The sequence below is a fragment of the Humulus lupulus genome, chromosome 8 (assembly GCF_963169125.1).
Source record: "Humulus lupulus chromosome 8, drHumLupu1.1, whole genome shotgun sequence".
In the NCBI taxonomy this organism is placed as follows: domain Eukaryota; kingdom Viridiplantae; phylum Streptophyta; class Magnoliopsida; order Rosales; family Cannabaceae; genus Humulus; species Humulus lupulus.
In genome coordinates, this window is record NC_084800.1 from 71,765,458 (window position 1) to 71,790,127 (window position 24,670).

Below are 24,670 nucleotides of genomic sequence, written 5' to 3' on the forward strand. Positions count from 1 at the left end.
GCGGGCAAGGTGACTTGCTGCAGCAAGTATCAGACCACATCTGGATGGTAAGTTGGTTAAAAAATCAGGCCTTGTTATATCTCGTGATATGTGTATGATGTTATATTTAATGGGCGTAATAGTTTTGTCACAGAGCTATGTGTGCGCGTCTACTGCAAGGCGGGAATATGCGACGGCTATACAGAATGGCTCTAAACTAGCGGAGCAGATGGCAAAATTAGAAGAGGAGCGGGCAGGGAGAATGATGGCCGAGGAAAATCGGGACGTGCTTGTGGAAGCCATCAAGAAGTTAGAGGCAGAGCTGGCAGAGGCAAAAAAGAGGGTGACTACCATAGAGGAGAAGATGGTAGGCACTGTCGGACTCGAAGTAGAGCGAGACAAACTGAAAGCTGACTTGGTGGATATGACCAATAAGTGGATGGAGAAAAATCAAGTCTGTGTTCAGCATGAAGCCCGTATGGAGAAGCTTAGCAGTATGATGAACGACCTTGAAGAGGATATAGTGTCGTTGCAGACTGATAAGGAGATCTTAGAAAAAGAGAAAAAAGAGATGGAGCGAAGGTCAAATGATCTTGAGGCCAGCGCAGCGGACGCCAGGAAGCAGAAGTTGGAGGCTGAACTTCATTTAGGGAAGAAGTTGAAGGAAGCAGAAGAGGCGGTGACCGAAACCAAGAAGCAGTTGGAGGAGATGGCAGAGGTATGTGACTCTTCTTTTGTTATTCATGTATTAGAAAATTAATGGGCCCATAAAACACGTGTGTTGATTTCATAATGTTTTTGGTTTTGCAGAGGCAGCGATTGAAGCCACAAGGCAGCGCATTCGAGATCGCGAGATCACCGAACGTAAACTTGTGAGGGTGGCTGAGGTAGATACTGCGAAGTATCTGGATCTGGCATTACGCAATAAGAAGCAGACCCCAGAGGAGAAATGGGCAAAACTGGAGATGTATTGTAAAAGCGTCGATGTAAAAATAGGAGAGTATGATGTCGACAAGTATTTGAATGAACTTGGGGATCTGTAGATTTTCTATCCGCCGTGTCATCTGGAGAAGTTGAAGTTGAGGGGCGACGCGCTGGGGTCGATGTATAATGCCAACGGGGAAGCTGTTGAAGATAGTGTTGTCAATGTGGTGTCTGATCAGAAGGCAGCAGAATCCGCGCCTGTTGCAAAGGCCAAGCCAGATGGTGAAAGAGGTGCCGTAGAATGAAAGACACACTATCATTTTGTTAAATTCTGTCATGTTTTGCTTTGAACTAATTTCTGTATATGCATTCTTTGGGCTCTTTTGGCCGCTAGTATGTAGATGATTGTAATAGAGCAAATTATCAATACAAATAGAGCTTTGTTTCCTGCTGGCTGTCTTGGTGTGTGTATTGGATGTGTTCGTTGTCGTTTAGAACTTAATCGAAGGCGTGATGACAGGTGAGAGTCATATGGTTTATTCGGATCAGAAGCTTCATAGACCCTTCAGGCCATTGCGTGCGAGATATAGCGAAAGATTATACAGATGGTGGGAGAGAATGCCCAGTTAAGTGTTGTGTGAACGATCCGTCTTGGTGTTTTGGTGATGGGTTGGAGCTGACAACATTGTTGTTGCAGGTGAGCACCGTGAGTGGACGAAGGTTCCCTTTTTTAGGAGAATCTTTGATAACCCACAGTGGCTTTACTCAACGTGGGCTATGGAAGAGCTTATCAGAAGTGGCATCCCGTACTACATATCGTGTGAACGCTATGGGTTAGGCCATCCGAAGCTAGAGAGTGCGATGGTAGAGTACATGCGTCGTATTGAATGGGATTAATTATGGGCAAGAAAATAGTTGTGCATAGAGAATAGATCAATTAAGAAATCAGGAATTAATATTGTCGTTAATGTAACATAATTTATAAATAACAACTTCTGATTTATTGCCATTTTTGAGTACACGTCGCCTTCTGATCGTGCATAGTACACATATTCATTTTTGTTTATTGAGAAAGGAATTAAGCAAATATGTGTGCCCATGCTTAGCATCTTCCAATTTAAGTTACAGTGATAAAAGTGTTGTACTCCTGCGGCGTTGTCATTATCGTAGGGAGTTTTGTAGTGGTCTTGATCGGAACGGGTTCGGCCTCTGGAGACTGAAACTTTCCCATGAGGCCAGAGGGGTTAATGTGATTCAGACCGAACGTGGGGGACAAAGCGTAGAGTTGGGCGTCGAGGCAGATGCAAAGAGGTCAAGATTGTGAGGCATGTATCTTTCCAATGCACCCATACCGTGTAGTATAGTGATGGCTTGTTTGGGCTGCCGTGTATCCTGCCAGAGGCACCCATCGTGTAGGATATGGGTGCGACTGCGGGAAAAGTTCCTCCCAGCCTTGGATTGCCAAACCAGCTAGTGTGCACTGGTGAGAAATCTGAAGCATGACAGCTGATGGTTCTGCTGTGATAGTCAGGGCAGAGTAGACAGCAGGAGGTGCTCCTCCTATGTGGGTAAGAGGGTAGGGTTTGCAGTGCACCTCCGTTGGGCGGCCAGATCGGCGTAGTCAGGGCAGATTAGACTGCGAAATGGCTGGCCGTAACTCCCTGTGAGCTTAGTCAAGTCAGATTAGAATGCGGTACAAAATCCAGTGAAACGACAGAGGCGGTAGGATCGTGTACGCAGATTGTGTGTAGTGGCCTTGCTGCCACGATCTGCTGAGATTCAGCCTGGTGCCAATGTGCGGGGTGTGATCCTCGCTATGCATTATTATTGCTTTTTGTTTATTGGAGTGTAGGTGTGGGTAACGTATGTATTGAGATTAAAGACATACGGTGTATTGCTAAAGGAGGTTTGCAACTTCGAGCATTCAGATAATTGTTTATTTATGGCCATTGTGGTAGGTGGTTTTTGAGTGCACGTGAATAATGTTATTTTTGAACAAGGGTAGGTGGGGATATAATTGAGGAAACCTTTCGAGTGAAAAGTTAATTGTCACGTGTCTGGCTTGGTGTAATATGGTGGACAATAATGTCAAGAGATTGAATATACAAGAGAAATTTAAAAGAATGTGAAAAAATGGAAAGTTGTTGTATTACTTTTGAATTGCACAGTACAACTATTAACAATAATATTATTTCAAAGACATTGAATTCCAAGTACGGGGTACGACTTTTCTGTTACGTACGTTTTTTAGGGTGTAAGACCCTCTACCTAGTATTTTTATGATTTCGAAAGGCCCTTCCCAATTAGGTTCTAGCTTCTTCTTGTTGCCTGTGACTTTGCGCAGAACCCAATCGCCTTCCTGAAATGTGCGTGAGTGGACTCTTTTGTTGTAGTAGCGCTCTGCAGCCTTTTGACAATTTTCTAGTCGTAATTGTGCCACCGTATGTATTTCTTCTAGAAGGTCTAGGTTGTGCAGTAGTTGAATGTTGTTTGTTGTTTGATCAGATGCGATCTCTGTCCGAAGTGTAGGTAGGCCGACTTCTGTTGGGATGATGGCCTCTGTTCCATATACCATGGCGTAGGGAGATTCTCCCGTGGAGGATCTTTTTGTTGTCCTATATGCCCATAACACTTTCGGTAATTCTTCTGCCCATGCTTCTTTTTTGTCTTCTAAGTTCTTCTTAATGTTGGCAAAGATAACTTTGTTGGAAGCCTCTGCTTGACCGTTGCCTTGTGGGTAAGTGACAGAAGCAAAGCTAAGCTTGATCTTGCATGTGTCGCATAGTTCTTGTACCTTCGCATTTTGGAACGGAATTCCATTGTCCACGACTATCTCCCACGGTATCCCAAATTGACATATGATATGCTTCCAGATGAAGGACATAGTGTCTGTTTTGCTGACCGTGACGTAAGCTCTGCCACAACCCATTCCGTGAAGTAATCAGTGGCTACAAGAGCATACCGTCTTCCTCCAGCAGCCTTAGGTAGTTCACCTACCACATCCATACCCCATTTTGCAAAAGGCCAAGGTGGAACGATGGAGTGTAAGGTTTGAGCAGGTTGATGGATGGTGGGTGCGAATCGTTGGAATTTGTCGCATTTTTTGGCATAGTCACGTGCCTCTGTCATCATGTATGGCCAGTAATACCCTGTTGTAAGTGCTTTGTGTGCCAGACTCCGTCCCCCTGTGTGATTTCCACATGTCCCCTCATGTATCTCTTCTAGCAATTTTTTAGCTTCTGATGGACGCAAACACCGTAGGTAGGGGCCGTTGAAGGACTTGCGGTACAACGTCCCATGGATTATGGAATAACGATGTGCCCGAAGGCGCGGAAGTTTTGCATCTTTTGGATTAGGTGGGAGTTCGGAGGTGGACAAGTATCTTATGATTGGATCCATCCAGCATTCAAATTCTGATGAGGTCGAATAGACTTCCATGTCTTTGCTTGATCAACTTATAGATATGGAGGACTAACATGTGCAACCTCCTGCAGAGGCTAATTTGGCAAGGGTATCGGCCTTCTGATTTTGCTCCCTAGGTACTTGTATGAGTTCGAACTGGTGAAAATGTGATCGCAAGTCAGTTACCTTCTGAAGAAGGCTAGCCAGATGAGGTGCTTTAGTATTGAAATTTCAAGCCACTTGCTCTATCATAAGCTGTGAGTCTCCTCTGACATTCAGACGTTGGATGCCCATTTCTCGTGCTAGTTCTAAACCATAGATTAATGCCTCATATTCTGCTTCATTATTTGTCGTGGATTGCTCTAAACGAATGGCTTCTTCGATTTTGAGGCCCGAGGGAGCCTCTAATACGATGCCAATACTAGCCCCTTGGGAATTGGATGCTCCGTCAGTATGCATCGTCCACACCCATTGATCTTCTGACTCTAACAGTTCTGGCAGAGTGTTAGGAGTGAACGACTGAATTTCAACCAGGAAGTCAGCTAGTACCTGTCCTTTTTTTGCTTTTCGTGGCGAGAACTGAATATCGTACGTCCCTAGCTCAATTGCCCATTTAGATAACCTTCCAGAGAGGTCGGTCATACTCAATACTTGCTTTAATGGATAGTCCGTATATACAATGATGGTGTGGCTTTCAAAATATTGTCGTAACTTCTTCTTTGCTGTAAGGAGTGCGAGTGCCAACTTTTCCATCATACTGTAATGAGTTTCAGCGTCCAGGAGCATCTTGCTGCAGTAGAACACTGGCTTCTGACAATTGGCTTCTTCTCAGAAGAGAACATAACTCACAGCGAATTGTGAGACAGACAAGTACAAGAATAAATCTTCATTAGCTATGGGGGAGCTCAATATAGGAGGTGAGCTCAAATAAGTTTTCAATTCTTCCAATACTTTTCTTTGCTCTGGTCCCCAGGTGGTGTTGGTAGATTTCTTTATGCACTGCAAGAAGGGCTGGCAGCGGTCAGACATTCGTGATATGAATCGACTTAATGTTACTACTTTGCCTGTCAGAGCCTGTATGTCTCGGATGGTTCGGGGCTCTTTGACTTCTGAGAGGGACACAATCTGTGTTGGGTTTGCCTCGATGCCCCTCTGACTGACGACATACCCCAAGAACTGTCCAAAGGACACCCCAAAGACAAATTTAGAGTTGTTTAATTTCATTTTATAAACATCAAGGATGTCGAAGCACTCAGTCAAGTCGTCTATATGTGAAGAGCTTTGTTTGGACTTGATGACCATGTCGTCAATATAAACCTCCATATTTCTCCCGAGCAATGAGGAAAACAGCTTGTGCATCAGCCTTTGGTACGTTGCGCTTGCATTCTTTAGACCGAAGGGCATAACTTTGTAGCAATATAAACCACCTTTTGTTATGAAAGCCGTGTGAATCTGATCTTCTGATTTCATGGGGATCTGATTGTATCCAGAGTAAGCGTCGAGGAAGCTCATTCTTTCATATCGTGCCGTGGCATCTATCATTTGATCGATCTTAGGCAGAGGGTAGCTATCTTTGGGACATGCTTTGTTTAAATTTGTGTAGTCTATGCAGACTCTCTTTTTCCCATTCTTCTTTGGGACCACGATGGGGTTGGCAAGCCAACTAGGATATAAGCATTCTTTTATTGCCCCTGTGCTTAGGAGCCGTTGGACCTCCTCTTGTATGATTTGATTCACCTCTGGAGCGAACCTCCTCTGCTTCTGCTTGACAGGTGGGAAGTTGTTGGAGATATTTAGGCTGTGACTCGTGACGGAGGGGTCTATTCCGGGTATGTCATGTGGAGACCAGGCGAAAGTTTTCATTCTGGTCTTGAGAAATTGTATGAGGGTCTGTCTTTCTGTAACGCCCCAACTCCAGGGACCGCTACAGTGCACATTGCAAACAGTGCTAAACTCGCTAATCGAGTCGTTTGGTCATAAACGTGTAACTAAGTATGATTAGCGGTTTAGGGGTTAAAAACTTTGGTTAAGATAAAACGTTTCACTAGAACGTTTACTGTATACATTGGGATCCCAAAAAATATAATTTCAGAGTTTATTAAAAAAGATTATTTACATCAAGCCGTTCTAGGCGGCAAAACAGGGTTCAGCCCTAGTTCCACTTTCAAACCTCGCCCAAGTATCGGTCGAGCAGTTGCATATGTACACGTCATCACCTAAGCTCTCCAACTCAAGGATGGTCCAGCTTCCTTTTGCCTTTACCTGCACCACAAAGCACCCGTGAGCCGAAGCCCAGCAAGAAAACTCACATGCTCATAAACAGTCATATCATGATATCAAATCATATCTAGCATGCCTAGCATTCATAGCTCTATTCAGCATGCAAATGAATTCAAACAGATGCTGGGGTATCCAGGATAAGAAATCCTGGCCTTCTGATTGGAGGACTACCAAGTCAATCCTAATCAGATGAGTGACTGCCAAACAAGTCACTAACCAAATGGAAGAGTGGCTGCTAGGTAAGCCACTAGCCTTCAAGCGCTTATAATACTCATCAAATGAGTGTCGCAACACCTGAGGTTCCGATAAACCATGCTGAGTGACCGACAAGCGAGTCACTAACTCAAATGGAAGGGTGGCTGCTGGGTAAGCCTCTAACCTTCAATAGGTTCTGGTAAACCATACTGAGTGACTGACAAGCAAGTCACTAATTCAAATGGAAGGGTGGCTGTTGGGTAAGCCTCTAACCTTCAATAGGTTCTGGTAAACCATACTGAGTGACTGACATGCACGTCACTGTTTCAAGTGGGAGAGTGGCTGCTAGGTAAGCCACCAGCCTCCAAGCGCTTATTTCATTCATCGACCCTTGGGGTCGGTCTGGCATTAATGCTCTTTGAGTCATTCAATGCTGATAGTCGATTAAATCTCATCTTTGACGGCTTGCGTGATACACGCTAAGACCGTTCTGACTAATGAGTCAGTACAACGTGACTAGTGCCCAGTACCACTGCCGAACCTGACTAATGAGTCACAGCTTCACAGTTGATACTAACACCTTTGCCAATTCTGACTAATTAGTCAGTACTATGCACAAGTAAGCAATGCTATCAATGTGTATCATATGCCAATTATCCAAGATCAGGGCATTCAGCATGCTTACTAAACAGTTGCTAGCATAATTATGATCATGCACAAACTCAGAGACTCAAGCTCTGACCAACCTTGTACTCATCATTCATGGCATGCCCTAATCACATGTTTCTCGTGCATCACATGCATCACATTTAATCATCCAGCATGCCTCAACAATAATCATACGCAAATGGGAAAGATTGCCAAGCATTCATTATGCTATCAATGTTTACATTTAAACATTCAACATGCATCAATCATAACCATGCATGTCACATATGGGGTGCAGTTTTCTTACCTTAGGTCCAAGCACAGGTTACCAACAAATGAGCCACAAGCACGATCCTGATCCAAGCCTCTAGTGTTAACCTAGTCACAACCACAAATGGTGATCCAATGAGTTCAAGTTCTAAAACCAACCCTTGAACTAAAACTTAGCCTCCAAGACATCAATCCTCACTAATCCGGGTAGTAGGAATGATCCCGAGGCCCAAAACCATGTTTCCGGGGTCAAGACGAGCAAACGGGGTGAAAACAGGGCAAGGGCTGCGGCCCTAGCACCTTGGGCCGTGGCCCCCAGGGTTCTCTGAGGCTAGGGCCGCGGCGCCCAGCAAGGCCAAATCCTGACACCTGCTTCTTCGAGCAAGGCCGCGGCGCCCAAGAACAGGGCCGCGGCCCAACTTCGGGGCAGCCATTTTTCCTTTGTTTTAACCTTTTAAAACCTCCCAAAAACATGTCTAAACATTCCCAAATCATTAAATCAAAGTTCCCAAACTCCCCAATGGTCCAAAACCACCAAAACCCGAGGTTCAAACAAACTAAAAACTCAACGATTCACAAAGTCCAATTCAAGCTTAAAAACTTTTAAAAACTTAAAACTTAAACTTGAATTACCTCCGATTGAGTTGTTTCCAACTAAATCCTCCGGCTAATAAGCTTCTAATTCTCCTTAGGATTGATATGCCTCGATCCTCGCTCGATTCCGAGTCCTAGAACTCAAGTTATCTTCGAAAATGCAATCGGGAACGAAAAGGGAACTTTTGGGAGAGAGAACGTACAGAACGTTCTTTTTATTTTCTTAAAAGGTTACTTCAAGCTTAAGTAGCTTTCAATAAAACCTAATGCTCGGGGTCCCGAAAACACCCCTGGGGACATTATAGTCAAAACTTCCAGAATTTCCCCCTGGTCTTATTAACTCCCAATTTATCACCAAATGTTAATTCCCATTACCCAATAACCCGGTAATGCTCTAAATACCCCTTGACTTACTCCAAGTCAAGCTTAAATCCCGTTGTGACTTTCCCACTAGCTTACCTCCTAGGATCGTCTTGTGCTGGGTAACCCTGGCATAACCAGATAATAACAAAGCACCACGCCCATTTCACATATATGCCAAAAATGCCCGAAATGGCCAAAATATGAAAATCACCCAATTAACCACAAATGGGTTCACATGCATATTTAATACACCTAAACATGCATATTATCATTAAATAGCATAATAAAGCAATTATGGCCCTCCCGGCCTCCTAATCAAGGTCCTAGACCTTATTAGGAGATTTGGGGCATTACACTTTCTTCTTCGGAGAGCTTGGTACTTACCAGCACTGTCTTAGAGGGATCAGCGTCGTCTAGACCCACTTATTCTAAGGTATCTAGCGTAACTAGGGGTTTTTCTTGGTCTTCCTCTAGATCGATTCCTTTTAGGCATGCTGGCAGGTCTTGCTGTAATTGCTATTTGTCGGGGGAGTTGTTATGGGAAGCAGCGCCAGAGCTATTTATTTCTTTCAAGGTAAGGAAGAACTTTTTGGCCTACTTCTGGCAGCCCTTGATGTCGACGGTGTAGCGCCCGTTGAGTGATTGACACCGCATCACCTGATGTAGAGTTGAGACTACCCCCTGCATCCGGTGGATCCAATTTCTCCCCATGATGGCGTTGTAGCTTATGGTGGAATCTATAATGAGAAAGTCTACTGGCAGGGCACGTTCTGCGGCCACCACAGTTAATCGAACGACGCCCTTTGGATATACTCTTTGGCTGTTGAATCCCAAAATGGGCGTGGTGGAGGGCCGGATCTGATTCTCCTCTAGCCCCATCTTCTGGAAGGCTTCGCAGAAGAGGATGTCGACCCCACTCCCCCCGTCGATCAGAACTCTGCCCAGCTGGCAATGGTCAACCTGCAGGGAAATGACGAGTGGATCATCATGGGGTAGGTGTACGCCCTTCAGGTCATCATCGGTGAAGGTGATTGCAGAGGCTGGGTGGCTCCTGTCTTCTGAAGTGACGAGATTGACCACATGGCCTAATGATTTGTATCGCTTCACTCGTTCTTCCATCCTTTTATGGATTTTGGTTGTATGCTCTTGATTGTCAGTGAGTTCTATGTTCCCGTGGATCATAGGGACTTGCTTAAGAGGCTCCTGGGTGCTGTCAGAGGCTGCGTGCACGGGGTCTGACGCTTGTGGAGCGGGGGCAGAAGCGGGATTATGCCGCGAGGCGCCTGGTCTGCCCGTCTCCTTGATGTATTGGGTAAGCCTCCCACTCCTCATGAGGGCTTGGATCTGATTGTTCAAGTTGTAGCATTCAGCGATCGTATGACCGTGATATTTGTGGAAGAGACAGTATCTGCTTTTATCCCTTCTGTCAGAAGGAGTGGTAATTTTGTAGGGCTCTCGCCAGATAGGTCTGTCTTTATTTTCTTCATAAATGACTTCTTGCGGGACGGTGTATTCGAAGGACGGGTATCGTGATGACTGTCGATCCTGTCTTGGCCTTTTTCCTTCCTTCGTGTGATCTGTTTGGTTCCGCTTCCTCTTGTCATCCCTAGCAGGTGGTGGAGGATTATTTGTTGGTGGAGCAGAGATGAGTGCAGACTTCTTCTATGCGCGTTCTCAAAATTCCAAGACCCTGAAGACGCCCTCGGCTCGGGTCTACACGTCTGCCATGTCGTATGGTGGTGTCATGGTGAGATTCTCATGTAAAAGAGATCCCACCTGCAAGCTTTTAACGAAGAGATTTGCTGCAGTGATTAGATCGACGTCGTGGATTTGATGCACGAGGTCAATGAAACGCTGTAAGTATGCTTTCGAATGTTCATTCTCCCCCTGTTCAATCCGATAGAGATCAGCCATTGTTCTGGGTGCCTCTCGGTTCGCACTGTATTGCTGTAAAAAGGTCCGTCGGAGATCACTAAAACTGTTGAGCGACCTGGGTTTTAATTGTCGGAACCATAACAGAGCTGGCCCGGAGAAAGCCGTTGAAAAGACTTTGCACTGAATAGCTTCGTTATTAGCTTCTAATGCCATCTTCTATTGAAATTGGAATAAATGGTTTAGTGGATCTCCCTTTCCATTGAACGCAGGCAGGGAAGGGATGATGAAGTCTCGAGGCTTTGGCTCATTATGAATCCATTCCGAGAAAGGCGATTTCTCAGTGGTTCTTGATACTAGATCCAAATGTTCGGTGGCGTAGGCTGATCGCCCATCTGAGAACTTCTGCATCATTTCCCTCATCATGTCTTCTTTCCAATTGTCTAAGAACCGGATCGAGGGAACACGACCTTCAGAGGGAGAATCGTGCGCGGCTTGAGGTGCGTTGAGGCCGGATTTCGGCTGCTAGCTGAGCGGGTCCGGTGGGTTCTGCTTCCGTCCGCCCATGCGTGTCAGAGGTTGGGTGTAACGCCCTGGTTGCCCCAGAACAGTTACGGTGAACGGTGGACCGGAAATTTGACTCGCTACTCGAGTCCTTTGGTCAAAAACGTGCTCTAAGTGTAATTAACAGGTTAAGGTATGAAACCAATAAAAAGGAAATGGAGATTTTCATTACAAACTGCTCTGCAGAGCTAAACAAAATGTTTACAAGTTGTTCTCGGTACAAAATGGTCAATACTGTTTAAAATTTACAATCCCGCCGACCTAAGCGGCAAAAATAGGGTAAACCCCCTAGTTCCTCTGAGAACTCCTTGGCCGTGGTGGTTAAGCGGCCGCATATGTACACATCACCACATCAGCTCTCCACTCAAGGCTAGGTGAGCTTTTCTTTCCCTTTACCTGCACCACATAGCACCCATGAGCCAAAGCCCAGCAAGAAAACATAACACTTTTCAATAACATTATCAAATGATTATCATTATAATCACACTGAGCATAAAGCTTTCCAACATGTGAGAACACAACACATGAGGTTCTGATAAACCATACTGAATGACTGACTAGCATGTCACTAATTCAAATGGAAGAGTGGCTGTTAGGTAAGCCACTAGCCTTGAACAGGTTCTGGTAAACCTTATTGAGTGACTGTCAAGCATGTCACTGTTTCAAGTGGGAGAGTGGTTGCTAGGTAAGTCACTTGCCTCCAAGCGCTTATTTCATTCATCGACCCTCGGGGTCGGTCTGACATTAATGCTCTTTGAGCCATTCAATGCTGATAGTTGATTAGATCCAATCTTTGTTGGCTTGCGTTACACGCTAAGGCCGTCCTGACTAATGAGTCAGCGCAATGTGATCAGTGCCCAATACCACTGCCGAACCTGACTAATAAGTCACAGCTTCACAGTTGATACTAGCACCTTTGCCGAATCTGACTAATGAGTCAGTACCATGCACAAGTGAGCAACATATGCTAAGCATTCTATATTCAATCCATGTCCATATTTACACAACCAACATGCCTCATGAATATCCATGCATGTCACACTCGGGGTGCAGTTTTCTTACCTCTGGTTCGAGCTAGAATGAATAAAAGAACGACCCCTGAGAACAATCAACCTTTTGGTCTTTTAACGGTTACCTGGTCATAACCAATTATGGGATTCCATCAATAAAATAAATTAATAAATGGTTCACAATCTAAAACCACACTCCCGGGATCAATCCCCCACTCTCGGGATTCTTAATATACTCAAACGGGGCAAAGGAACCAAACCCCGAGCCTTAAGGATCATTCCGAGCCCTAAAATAGGTTTGCTGAAAAATGGACTAGCGATGCAGCCCTACCAAATGGCGCTGCAGCCCTATTTCCAAGTCAGAGAGCCCAGCTCTGAGCCCTGCCTAGCGCTGCTGCGCCCTAAGTGGCGCTGCTGCGCCAATTATAGACCAGAAACTTTCTGGTTCATCTTCTTTGCGATTTCTCTTGAAACCAAACCCTCCAAACCAATCCAAAACCTTACCAAAACACCCAATTCAACCCCTAAACTTCATCTACATCATACCCTCATCAAAACCCAATCAATCTTACACAAAAACTCCCATTGATTCCAACTATCCACACCAAAACTATAAGCTGAAAACTATAAAGTAAAACAGAGTATGGCTTGTTTTTTATGGATGAATTCTCACCTCAAATGGAATTAAAGTCCTTTTCAATGGATGAACCGAGTCTACAACTTCCAAGCTTTGATTTCCTAGCTTGTATCTTCAAATTGGGACCAAAAACTTCAAAGGAAGAAAAAGAGAAATGGATGTACGGGAAGGGTAGTTCTTGCTCTGTTTTTCTGTTTTGTTTCTACAGCCATCCAAAACCATATAAATCCAAACCCAAATGACTAAAATACCCCTAGGTCTTTAAAAGTTTATAAAGCCTTCCCAAGGGCAAAGTTGGTACTTTCGAACCTATACCGTTAATCATAATTAACGCTTCCCAATTCCCGCTATTCTCAAAATTCCCAAACACCAATAATTCATGTCCCGTTACCCTTTTTACTCCCGGAAACGTTCTAATCATTAAAACATCCCGAGACTCACCCCGAGCCTCGAACTTAATCCCGTTATGACTAAACCGCTACTTTAACACTTAAAGATCGTCTCATGTCGAATAGCTCGAACAAATCCACATTATAATGTGGCCTTAAAACATATCACCAACATACATCCAAATAAGCAATTTACCCTCAACGGGCCAAGTTACCATCACACCCCTGTAATTAAAAATATGGACTCACATGCATGCATTTCACATCATATTATAATATAATCAACATATACGTGCATTTTATCAATTAATAACACAATTAAGCAAGTATGGCCCTCCCGGACTACTATTCACGCCGTTAAACACATCGGAGAATTCGGGGCATTACATTGGGGCTCGTCGCTCTTCGGCCCCGGAGGATGGCGGGATGCCTTAGGATCTTTCGTTACCTGGGTTCATGTTTTGATGAGGGGAATTAACGCGGTCGATTAGAATTTCAGATCTGCCAGAATCAAGATTGTCGTGGGCTTGGGTGTTGCGGGTTGTGTCAGCGGATCTGCGCAGCTCAGCAATCTCGGCTTCGAGCCTAGCTTGGGCTTCGGCCAATGTCTTGATTGCTTCGTCGGACCGCTGCTGGCTCGCCTCTAACAGGCGACACATCCTATCGATCTGGTCGCTCACGACCGCCGGAGGGACGCTCTGTGCGACTGGGCCCGAAACTCCATTGCCTTTTGGTGGCATGATTTCTGGGTTCGTAGGGGATCTTGATTTCTTGGTTCGACGACGTGGCTAAGGCCGAAACGTTTTTCGATTCCCACAGACGGCGCCAATTGTTGGAACAACAATTTGTCTTTCTATATCTGGAGGCTTCTCCCAATAATGGACGATACTCAGTCACTATTCCGGTGATGAAATTTGCCTTTGAATCGTCGGGATCACCTGCAAGAAAGACACTCCGATGCTTAAGTCAGTTCAAAGTTCGACCCCCTTTCCCTTCTATGAATCTTATATTTATAGGACAAAATATGTAAAGCAGTTAGTTGGTTCAAGCGAACCCTGGAATGGGGGGGGGGGGAGAAGAAATAACTGAATTTCCCTAAAAAAATACCGACTTTGAATGTCTCGCTCAGGCGCCTCTAACCCACAGCTTCTGCCTTCGGAACTTCTATATGCCAAAACGTTCTGTTTTGAATATTTGATAAATGAGGAAATGATTTTTGGGCCGAACATTTTGGGCTCAACATATTGATATAAATATTTATATACTATAGAATTATAATTCATTCTATGTATATATATATTTTTAAGTAATAGTGAATCAATTTTTATTAAAATTATTGACAATATTTATAACTTTAAAACTAAGCAAACGTGTATTGCACATTGTTTCTAACTAGTAAAAGATAATACTAAAACAATTAAACTTTATATTTGAAAAAAATAATTTATAAAAATGAAAAGGAATTAGAAAAGACTTGAAAATGAAAAGAAAGTTAGAAGTAAACGTATATAGGGGAATATATTAATAGAGATATTTATGTCAATTCATGAAAACAATATATTTGGTAAACTAATTAGATAATTAAGAGTAACAAAGAAAAAGAAGAAAGAAAGAGGTCCAAGAGAAGAGTGTAATAGTTTTCCCTTTTATATTTATTTATTTATACACTAACCATTTAAGAGCCGGCAATAAATAGGAGTCTCACTTCTCTAAGACTTGTTGAAAACATAACGGCCTGAATATTACCAACCAAACGAAACCTTCTAAACACCATTTTTCTTTTTCATTGCAGATGGAATTGGAAAGAGGAGTTCAGAGGTGGGCAGTTGACATTTCAAATTGGGACCCAAATGCCCAAAAATTTTCCTTTGCTCTCTCTCTTCTACCTCCCACTTTCAACCACCACACCTCCATTACCAGGTCTCTCGATACCCTTTTTTTTCTATGTTTTTTCATCTATTATTTGGTTTCTAAGATAACCCAGAAATGAAATGAAAAATAATGCTGAAGGAAAGAAACAATTGGAACTTTGGTAACCAAACGAAAATTCCAGTGTTAATGTCTTGCTTCTAGAGGATTTAACAACTTCCGTATTGGGGTTGACACTGACAGAGTTTACTCTCCTTCACTTTGATGCTCTTTCATATTCATGTCTAATTTGTTCATACGCTTTCTCTCTTAACAACATTTAAGAATCCTTCTATGGAGGCCCTCTTTACTAAATCCTTAATACAGAGATTAGAAAAGAGAATTGCTTCATGGCTTCATAATTTCACTAACCATGTGAAAAATTCTCTGAAACTTGTATGAAGACATGAATAAATGAGAAAAAAAATTCTCTTATGAAATGTGTGCTCACTTGCATAGATTGCTTCCTTCTTTTTTTTTTGTGGGGGGGGGGGGGGGGGGTAACTACCATATTTCAGAACTTGAATGACCTTAAGATTAAGTGTTATTTGCTTTGTCCTCCAAACCTTTATTGGTTAATTGATAATAAATGTATCTGTGCTTGTTTTGTTCTGTATAGTTTGTTGAACTGTCTCTATAACATTTTTGGGTTCATATGGTCTGTGAAGGAGGCCATAACCTTTCAATGTATACTCAATAATAGATTTGTTGGACTGGAAGATAGAAAGAGGGCACTTGTGAGCCGGCTACTTCAGTATGCTCTTGTACATCAAGTGTTGGGAATTCCTTATGATGAAATTGTGATCGAGCGCACACTGGAAGGGAAACCATACCTGGTATGCAGTAATGCCAACTGAATTTTTTAGTTCACAATAAAGTGTTGTTAGAAGTCGACCATGAACCATATTAGGAGTCCTTATTTACACTTATGATTAAGTGAAGTGTGATGTCATATAGCTTCTTGCATTTTATTACTTCAAATGTAGCTCACTCTCAAGAACATCACTAGGAATGACTACTTTGTTTCCTAACTTTCCCACTTAATTCAGGTGTTCTGAGGAGAAGAGTTGATTATCGTTTCTTTTGCCTCTAAAACAAGTACCTAGGCCTATCTTAAAAATCATAGTTTAACTTACCACTGAGTTTGTTTTCAGGAATATGGGAATGTTTGTGAAGAATTCCCCAATTTCAACTTTAATGCATCGCATCATGGTGACTATGTGGCTATAGCTTCTGAACCTTTATGTCTTGTGGGGTTGGACATTGTGTCTCTTGTCATTCCCTGGAAAGAGACAGTTGAAGATTTTATTCAAAGTTTCGCCTCTTATTTTTCGAGTTTAGAATGGGATAATATAGTTTCTGCTGGCACTAGTGATGATATTTTGGTTGAGTTTTTTAGGTAAGTATTTTACTGCATCTATTTGATTAATCATTTTATGAACAAGAAGGTTTCATCATTTCAACTCAGACTCTTAAACTAGCTGATTAACACATTTTTTTTCTTCTTTTTCTATGATCTTTAGAAAGTATATCATGCAGTATTAGTGGGTGACGTGGTTTTGTAACTAATGACTTTGGAAAAAAAACCAAACTGGTTTGGTGGAGAAATAGACGAGTTTATTTAACTTGAGAAAATTGAAGATGAAAAATACTGGTTTGGTAGAGAAATGGATGAATTTATTGAACCGAGAAAATCATACATATTTTCAATTTCTTCTTGTAGTTTCCTTGGTAAAAAGAAAGGGATAACAAGTTCATTTGTTATGGATCACGTTAGAACTTCCACATAACTTCGGAAGTTGTTTAAGGTTATTTTATCTGCTCATTACACAACCATTTCTATCTGGACTTTGAGAAGAGTCTTCCCATTGCTGGATGGCTTCGCTTTTTTTCCAAATCATTTACCATGTTTTCAGGGTTCTTTTTTTTTCATCTTTCTTAGCTTGATCTGTGACTTAATTCTATGTCTAAGCTTAACTGGTGGCTCTTAATTATGGAAGATTTACAGAGAAAGAGACTAGTCAAGTTTAACTAATGGATGATGGTGTGGTTGTAGATATTGGAGTCTGAAAGAGGCTTATGTCAAAGCATTAGGAAGTGGAGTATCATACGACTTGGAAAAAGTGGAGTTTCATCACAGTAACTGGAGAAATATTTCTGTCAAAATTTCTGGGAGGGATATGCCAGAGTGGAGATTTTGGCTTTCTGAGCTAGGAAAAGGACATCTGGTAAATACCCTCTACAACTCCTGCTTTCCTATTATCTATGCTCCTGACTCCTGTCTTCTCTATTTACCATAAACGGTTGCTCTAAACTACACTACTCCTAATTTGCTGCATTCGGGTCACAACCACACCAACTTTAGATTTTAGTTTAGAGTTTTGGTCTTTGAATGGAAGGCTTTATAGGGCCTGGGGGGCTTAATATACTGTTTCATTTATTGTTGTAGCATATGACTACATAGATTTCCATTGAAACACAGGTATCGGTAGCAAGGGGTCACCCAAGATCAGCCACTGAGAGTTACAAGAAAACACTAAAATGTACAGAGCTTGATGAAGAGGAATACAGTAAAGGTCTGCATCTTCCAAACGTAGATTTTGTCTTTCTAACTGTAGAAGAAGTCATTCAAATTTTATGTAAAGAAGTTGACAGCATACCCAGAATTCCTAATGCCAATAATTTAGAGGAAACAGGTGATGTACAGTTACCAGCATTGTAATACAGTGAAATTCATTTACAGAACAGAGTAAAATCTTGGGTCACTGAGAAGTAGGAACTTAATGCTGAAGGAGTAAGTAAAAGTACTTGAATGAGTGGTGAAATATGAATAACCTATGACTTACTCAATGTGAAGAGAATGCCTGACTTTGCACCAAATGACAGACAGGCTTATTGACAGGTCAGGTCAGTCTAGCTTAAAAGTGCTTATGGTTTTGTGGTTGGCAACGGTTTCAGTGTGAGTTTACAGCACCTGGACACATCTAAACTCGAAACAAACACATAATCACAAGACATAGAAAAGAGAAATGGAGTGAAAATCTTCATTTGTTTGTCTACCACATTGCTGTCAATGTTGACGAGTGTTTTTTGTTTGGATAGGTAAATGCAAGAGCCGACGATGAGTAAAAAAGTTAAGAGGACTTGTATAGACCTATTTATTGCTTCTTCTTTTTCTTTTTTTTTTTCATTTTCAGCTTTGCATGGAACTCAGATTTTACTAAAGAAAATTTTTGTTAAAGAAAGAAAAACATTTTTATATAGTTTATGGTAGTTTTTTTTAATATATTTACAATTGTTCAAAATTTTATAAAATTCCATTAAATCTAACTCTTTACTCTTTCTAAAATCTGTGTAAAACTGAAGTGTGCAAATAGAAATAATTCTCAAGTACTCGTTACGAAAATGAATACTGCGAATAGAAAGACCGACTCAAATAATAAATTTATCAAATATTAAAAATGTAATTAAGTTATTTTACTACAAAATTAAAAATATAAAAATTTACTTACTTTCACAGCCATTTTGCACAAAGCCCATTTCCATAATGCATACATAAGAAATCTCCTTTAAATGTGTTTATAACAGATCTTCCACCAAAGTTGTCCAAAATTAGTCATTAGAATGCTAATGATTTTTTTCTGAGACATAAATGCCCCCGGAAATATATAATTATAATTACATTCCTGTAGTGTTTCAAACATGGTTAAAATTGGTGTTGTCCACCCTTGGGTCATTGATCTGAAAACATGGGATTGGGAAGGAAAACAAAAAAAAAAGTGTGAAATTAAGACACTCCCGTTCTTAAAATTGACATCAACGACCACACTACTAATAAATGGATACTGCCATGGAAATTGAAGACATTGGCTATCATGATGCTGACGAATGCAACAAATGAGAAAATGCACTCTTTTTTTCTTGTAAACTATATAAAATAAAATTACAAAAACAAAAGGAAATAAAGAAAAACCTAAGGAAAACCAAGCCATCAACGTAAAAGCAAAAATAAAATCTGAAAATTTTCAGATCCTCGATAAATCGGAAGAAAAAAAAAGTTGTTGTTGAACTCTTCAATGCAATTCAACTAAAGAGACAACCAAAGTTAACTTTTTCCCAGAGTTTTTATGAGTAGCAGCATATGACCAGAAAAGAGAGCTGAGAAAGAGCAATGAGAAGCAAATGTAGTAGTCTTCTGATATAACAGTTAAAATCTTAAAACATATAAAATTACATTAAGCAATCCCAACCCCTGGAAAAAATAAAACTAGGAAAAACATTTGACACTCTTTAACCACATAGCACCCCACAACTTAATTCTCTCCCAAATGCACTCTAACTCAGTCACCTTATCTTGGAATATCCTGTCATTTCTCTCCAACCAAATGGCCCACAACATAGCCAAAACACCGCAGTTCCAAATTAACTTCCTTTCCTAATCAAAGCCTCTTACAAACTCTTGGACAATCAAATCATAACTAGTCTTTGGGGCAGCATTAATAGTGAGCAATTCCAGCTAAAGGAATTTGAATTTTCACATTCTCGATCCACCTAAAATCCAAAATCTGACCATCATGCAAGGTGAATGAACCTGGAAACCAGATTGCATAGGTCTCGTTACCTATCCATAAGATCTCCCAATATCTAATATGATCGCCATTATCCACTTTAAAAGCCACCAGATTACGAAACAAATAGTAATGACTGAATTTCCATGGACTCTGAAAATGGTCCTCAAAGCCAACCCAGAATACCAATTACTAGAATGAAGACCATATTTACTCGAGTCTTTTCAAGGGTCTCCATGACCACTTGAGAGTAGTTTCTTAAAACCATGTTTACAATGCTCAACCTCCTATATTTTTGGAGCAACAGACCCCCTTCCAAGCCACAAGATGATCAGTTTTTCTCCATCACACCCATTTCACAAAAAATCCCATTAGGCTTTTCAACTCATTAGCCACTCCTGCGGAAAACAAAATAAAGATAAATAATATGGTTGTAAGGCTGAAAGAAACAACTGATTCAATTATATAAATAATATGGTTGTAAGCCCGAAACAACTGAATCAATTAGATAAATAATATGGTTGTAAGACTGAAATTACTGATTCAATTAACGTCAACCTTGCTCCCCTGGATAAGAATGCCCTCTTTCACCCATCAAGTCTCATGGCGACTTAACCACCCAGCTCCAAAAACTGACGGAGAGGATTTAACCCAGAGGCAAACCTAAGTACTTCAAAGGCCTAAGCCATCACAACCCAACTGTAAAAATGGTGAGGAAAAGATCACCTTTCTTTCTATATTTTATTTCTGTGATACTAATTTACAACCTAGGGCTAGTATTATATAAGTTATACACTAATCACAACTTTAATTACAAAATACTAAACAATCCCTACAAATGAGGAAACTAGAAAGTCACACCCTTTGATTTGATTTCCATAACTGTCAATACTCCTCCTCAAGCTGGACTATAAATATTGATGAGTCCAACCTTATTTACTAGGAAATCAAATACCCGTTCAGGTAACCCTTTTGTGAGAATATCAGCCTGCTAATGATCTGTTTGGACATATTTAATGCTGATAATTCCTTCATCAATCTTCTCCTTAATAAAATGACGATCTACTTCAATGTGTTTAGTTCTGTCATGATGTATAGAGTTATGGGCAATACTAATGGTAGATTGGTTATCACAATAAAGTTGAATAGGGGTTTATACTCAATCTTCAACTCCTCTAATAGGCGTTTGATCCATATTGCTTTACACACTCCATGGGCCATGGCTCTATATTCTGCTTCTAGCAAACACTGTTTGCTTCTTACTTCGCCATGTTACCACATTCCCCCATACCATTGTGCAATATCCAGATGTAGACTTTCTATCATCAACTGAGCCAACCCAGTCTGCATTTGTGAACTGTTGGAGAAAATCAAACTATTTTAGGAAGTTTTCTAATTTTAGAATGATTGTTTAAAGCTGTACAATAGTTAATTTGTTTGCTGATTTTATTTATTTTAGGAAAGTTGTTAAATAGGGTGATTTGACATTAAAGTAGAATATTATTGTATTGTTTTAGAGCAACCTCTTATATGTATATATTGTATCATTCACGATAAAATAATATATCAGAAAATTTCCCTATTTCTGACTTGGTATCAGAGTCGACTCTAGTCTCTTTCTCTCATCACGATGTCAGATACCTCCCATGAGTCCACTACTATCCCACCAACCAAACCTATCAACCTCAACACCCCTGAATCCTCTAAACATGTTTCTGAATCCCATTCTGTTCAGATTACCACCATTCGTCTTAATGGTGATAATTTTTTGCGCTGGTCTCAATCAATTCGAATGTACATGCGAGGACGTGGGAAGATGGGCTCTTTGACGGGTGATAAGAAGGCACCTAAGGAGGATGGCTCGGCTTATGCTACATGGGATGCAGAAAATTCCATGGTTATGACTTGGCTGGTTAATTCTATGGAGGAGGAGATTAGTTCAAACTATATGTGTTATCCTACTGCTAAGGAATTAGGAGATGATGTTCATCAGATGTATTCTGATTTGGAGAACCAATCTCAAATTTTTGAGTTGAATCTCAAACTTGATGACATAAAATAAGGTGAGGACAATGTTACCAAATACTTTACTGTGTTGAAAAGGATTTGGCAAGATCTTGCTCTTTTTGACACATATGAATGGGAATCTGTTAAAGATGGTAAACATCATAAAAGATAGTCGAGGACAATCAGATTTACAAGTTTTTGGCTGGTCTTAATGTTGAGTTTGATGAGGTGAGGGGGAGAATCATTGGCCGCCCACCTTTGCCTTCTATTGCTGAAGTCTTCTCGGAGGTTAGAAGAGAAGAAAGTCGAAGGAATGTCATGTTGGGAAAGAAGGTTGTTGGAGCAGCTGTTGAAGGATCAGCTTTAGCTACTAATAATGGAGGGGGCTATAGCAAATCCACCTGGAATAAATCTGATGAAAAGCCACAGGTCTGGTGTGATTTTTGCAACAAGCCTCGTCACACTTGTGAGACATGCTGGCGCATTCATGGGAAACCAGCAAACTGGAAACCACGAGAGAAATATGGGCGTAATGCTGCTGCCAATGAGGCTGAAGCTCTTCCCTTTACCAAAGAGCAGATGGTTCATCTTCATGAGCTGCTGAAATCCAATCCGCCATCATCTGGTATTTTTGTTGCATCTGTGGCACAAACAGGTATTGAAAAATATGCTCTCCATTCCTTTTTAAATCCCACTCCATGGATAATTGATTCTGGAGCTTCTGACCATATGACAAATTCTTCTAAACTGTTTGAATCCTATATCCCATGTTCAGGTAATAAAAAGGTTAAGATAGCCAATGGAACTCTCGCACCTATTGTGGGAAAAGGCCTTGTTAAAATATCTGAGGGAATAGATCTTAAATTTGTTCTCTATGTTCCACAACTTCATTGTAATCTTTTATCTGTTAGTCAACTATCTAAATATTCTAATTGTTGTGTTGTTTTCTATGAATCTCATTGTATTTGTTAGGACCAACGCTCGGGGAAGACGATTGGCAGTGCTAGGATGATTAATGGTCTCTACTATTTTGAGGATACTCTATCTATTAATAAAATTGCTCAAGGACTTAGCAGTATCAGTTCTTTTTCTGTTTTTGATCAAATAATGATATGGCATTATAGGTTGGGCCATCCTAGTTTTTCCTATCTGAAACATTTGTTCCCTGGTTTATTTAAAAAATTAAATCCTTTATCTTTTCAATGTGAAAGTTGTGTGTTGGCCAAGAGCCATAAAAACACTTATGTTAAAAAATCTTATTGTCCTTCTCAACCTTTTTCACAGTGATGTTTGGGGACCCTCCAAGGTCACCACATTTTCAGGTAAGAAATGGTTTGTTACTTTTATCGAGCTTCTTGCACGTGATGATTATGATTCTCCCCCTGAAGCGAGGTGGGAATGAAGGAGTATTTTCGAAGAAGGTGACATCACGTGAGGTATAGGATTTTCTAGTGAGAGGACAATAGCATTGATAGCCTTTATGTGTAGGAAAATAACCCAAAATCACTGTCTTAATGGCTTTAGGATCAAAGTTACTCCAATTTTGGGAGTGAATGTGAACAAAAGAAGTGCAACCAAAAACTTTGACTGGTAGAGAATTGGTGGACACATGAGGATACAGAGTTTGAAACACAGAGTATGTTGTTTTGAACTAAAGGGGTCGACTGGGAAGGCGATTAATGAGATAAATAGCAGTGAGGACAACATCACTCCAAAGATATTTTGAAACATGCATGGTAAACATGAGAGCACGAGCAACTTCTAATAGGTGACGATTTTTCCACTCAGCCACCCCATTTTGTTGTGGTGTATCCACACAGGAGCTTTGATGAATAATCCCATGATGAAGGAGAAAGAGACTAAGAGTAGTATTGAAATATTCAGTACCATTGTCAGTATGAAGTGTCTGAATAGAAGTTTGAAACTGCGTTTGAATCATATGATGAAAGTTTTGAAAAACAGGACCAGCTTCAGACTTGTGTTTGTGATCATCAATGAATGTAATGAACCGACGCTTACTATGAAAAGTAGTAACTTTTGAGGGACCCCAAATGTCACTATGAATAAGAGAGAAAGGACGGGAAGGTGCATACATTTTTGGAGGGAAGGAGACCCGTGTGTGTTTGGCAAATTGACATATATCACATTGAAAATCAGCAACTTTTTTTATGAATAAACTAGGAGGGAAATAATTGTTTTAAATATAAAAAACTTGGATGCCCAAGTCGACAGTGCCATAATATAATTTTTGAGAAAATGAATCAAAAACATATTTTGAAACATAGGAGTTAGAAATAGAACTTGAATCCAAACGAAGTTGAGAAGGTTGTTCTCTTCTTTGTCCATCAAAGAAATAAAGTCTGTCACGAATCCTAGTATTGTCAATCATCCTCCCCGATGATAGTTCCTAAAAGTGACAAGAATTTGACACAAATTTAGCAAGACAGTGATTATCAGCAGTTAACTTATGGACAGATTAAATCGCATTTCAAAGAAGGTACATAAAGAACCGATTTAAGGTGTAAATCAGCAGACAATGTAATGGTATCAAGTCCTACAATAGGAGAGTAAGAGCCATCTGCAATTTTGACACTAGACATATAATATGAATCAAACAAGTGAGGGAAACCTGTCATGTGATCAATTGTGTCGGAATCTATTATCCATGGTGTTTGGAAAGTTGAAGAAAAATTACCAGTTTTGATAGAAGCAAAGGTGAACTGGTTATGGGCCTGAGATTGGGCTTTGATTTGGGCAGGCCCATTGTTATGAGAAAAACTTATTGTGGGCCTGAACTTGATAGGTGCAATGATGGGCCGAATTGGGATTAGAATTAGGTATGTCAGTGGGTTGTGTTTGGGCTGAGTAAGGCCCAATCTTTTGAGATGAATTTTCATTATGTGTAGACATGGTGACTTGTGCGACCCAGGGACCGATTGAACTTCTGAGAAGTCAGAGCGTCTGAGGACTGTGCACGACCGAGACTGGGGACGAGATGGCTGCGACAAGAGACCTAGAGTCGAGAGCTCAGGCGAGAGTGATGTCGGAGATGGTGGCTAA

At 41.0% G+C, this 24,670-nt stretch overlaps 2 protein-coding genes across 2 annotated transcripts; one reads left to right on the plus strand and one right to left on the minus strand.

Annotated features, from left to right (window-relative positions):
• Positions 1–10,368: 10,368 nt before the first annotated feature.
• On the minus strand, positions 10,369–10,743 carry LOC133795603 (uncharacterized). Its single transcript, XM_062233056.1, has one exon. It carries the CDS (start codon positions 10,741–10,743, stop codon positions 10,369–10,371), a length of 375 nt encoding a protein of 124 aa, XP_062089040.1.
• A 4,080-nt stretch (positions 10,744–14,823) lies between these two features.
• Positions 14,824–17,782, plus strand: LOC133797754 (uncharacterized). Its single transcript, XM_062235778.1, has 5 exons — positions 14,824–15,047; positions 15,739–15,871; positions 16,190–16,434; positions 17,092–17,263; positions 17,518–17,782. Exons 1-5 carry the CDS (start codon positions 14,920–14,922, stop codon positions 17,755–17,757), a joined length of 918 nt encoding a protein of 305 aa, XP_062091762.1. The 5' UTR covers positions 14,824–14,919; the 3' UTR covers positions 17,758–17,782.
• The last annotated feature ends 6,888 nt before the right edge of the window (positions 17,783–24,670 follow it).

Excerpts from the sequence above, each read along its gene's own strand:
- LOC133795603 (XM_062233056.1), bottom strand. The coding sequence starts at position 10,743 with ATGGCATTAGAAGCTAATAACGAAGCTATTCAGTGCAAAGTCTTTTCA.
- LOC133797754 (XM_062235778.1), top strand. The coding sequence starts at position 14,920 with ATGGAATTGGAAAGAGGAGTTCAGAGGTGGGCAGTTGACATTTCAAAT. Across the intron at positions 15,872-16,189 it reads TGGAAGGGAAACCATACCTG|GAATATGGGAATGTTTGTGA; the intron begins GTATGCAGTAAT and ends GTTTGTTTTCAG. Across the intron at positions 16,435-17,091 it reads ATTTTGGTTGAGTTTTTTAG|ATATTGGAGTCTGAAAGAGG; the intron begins GTAAGTATTTTA and ends GTGTGGTTGTAG.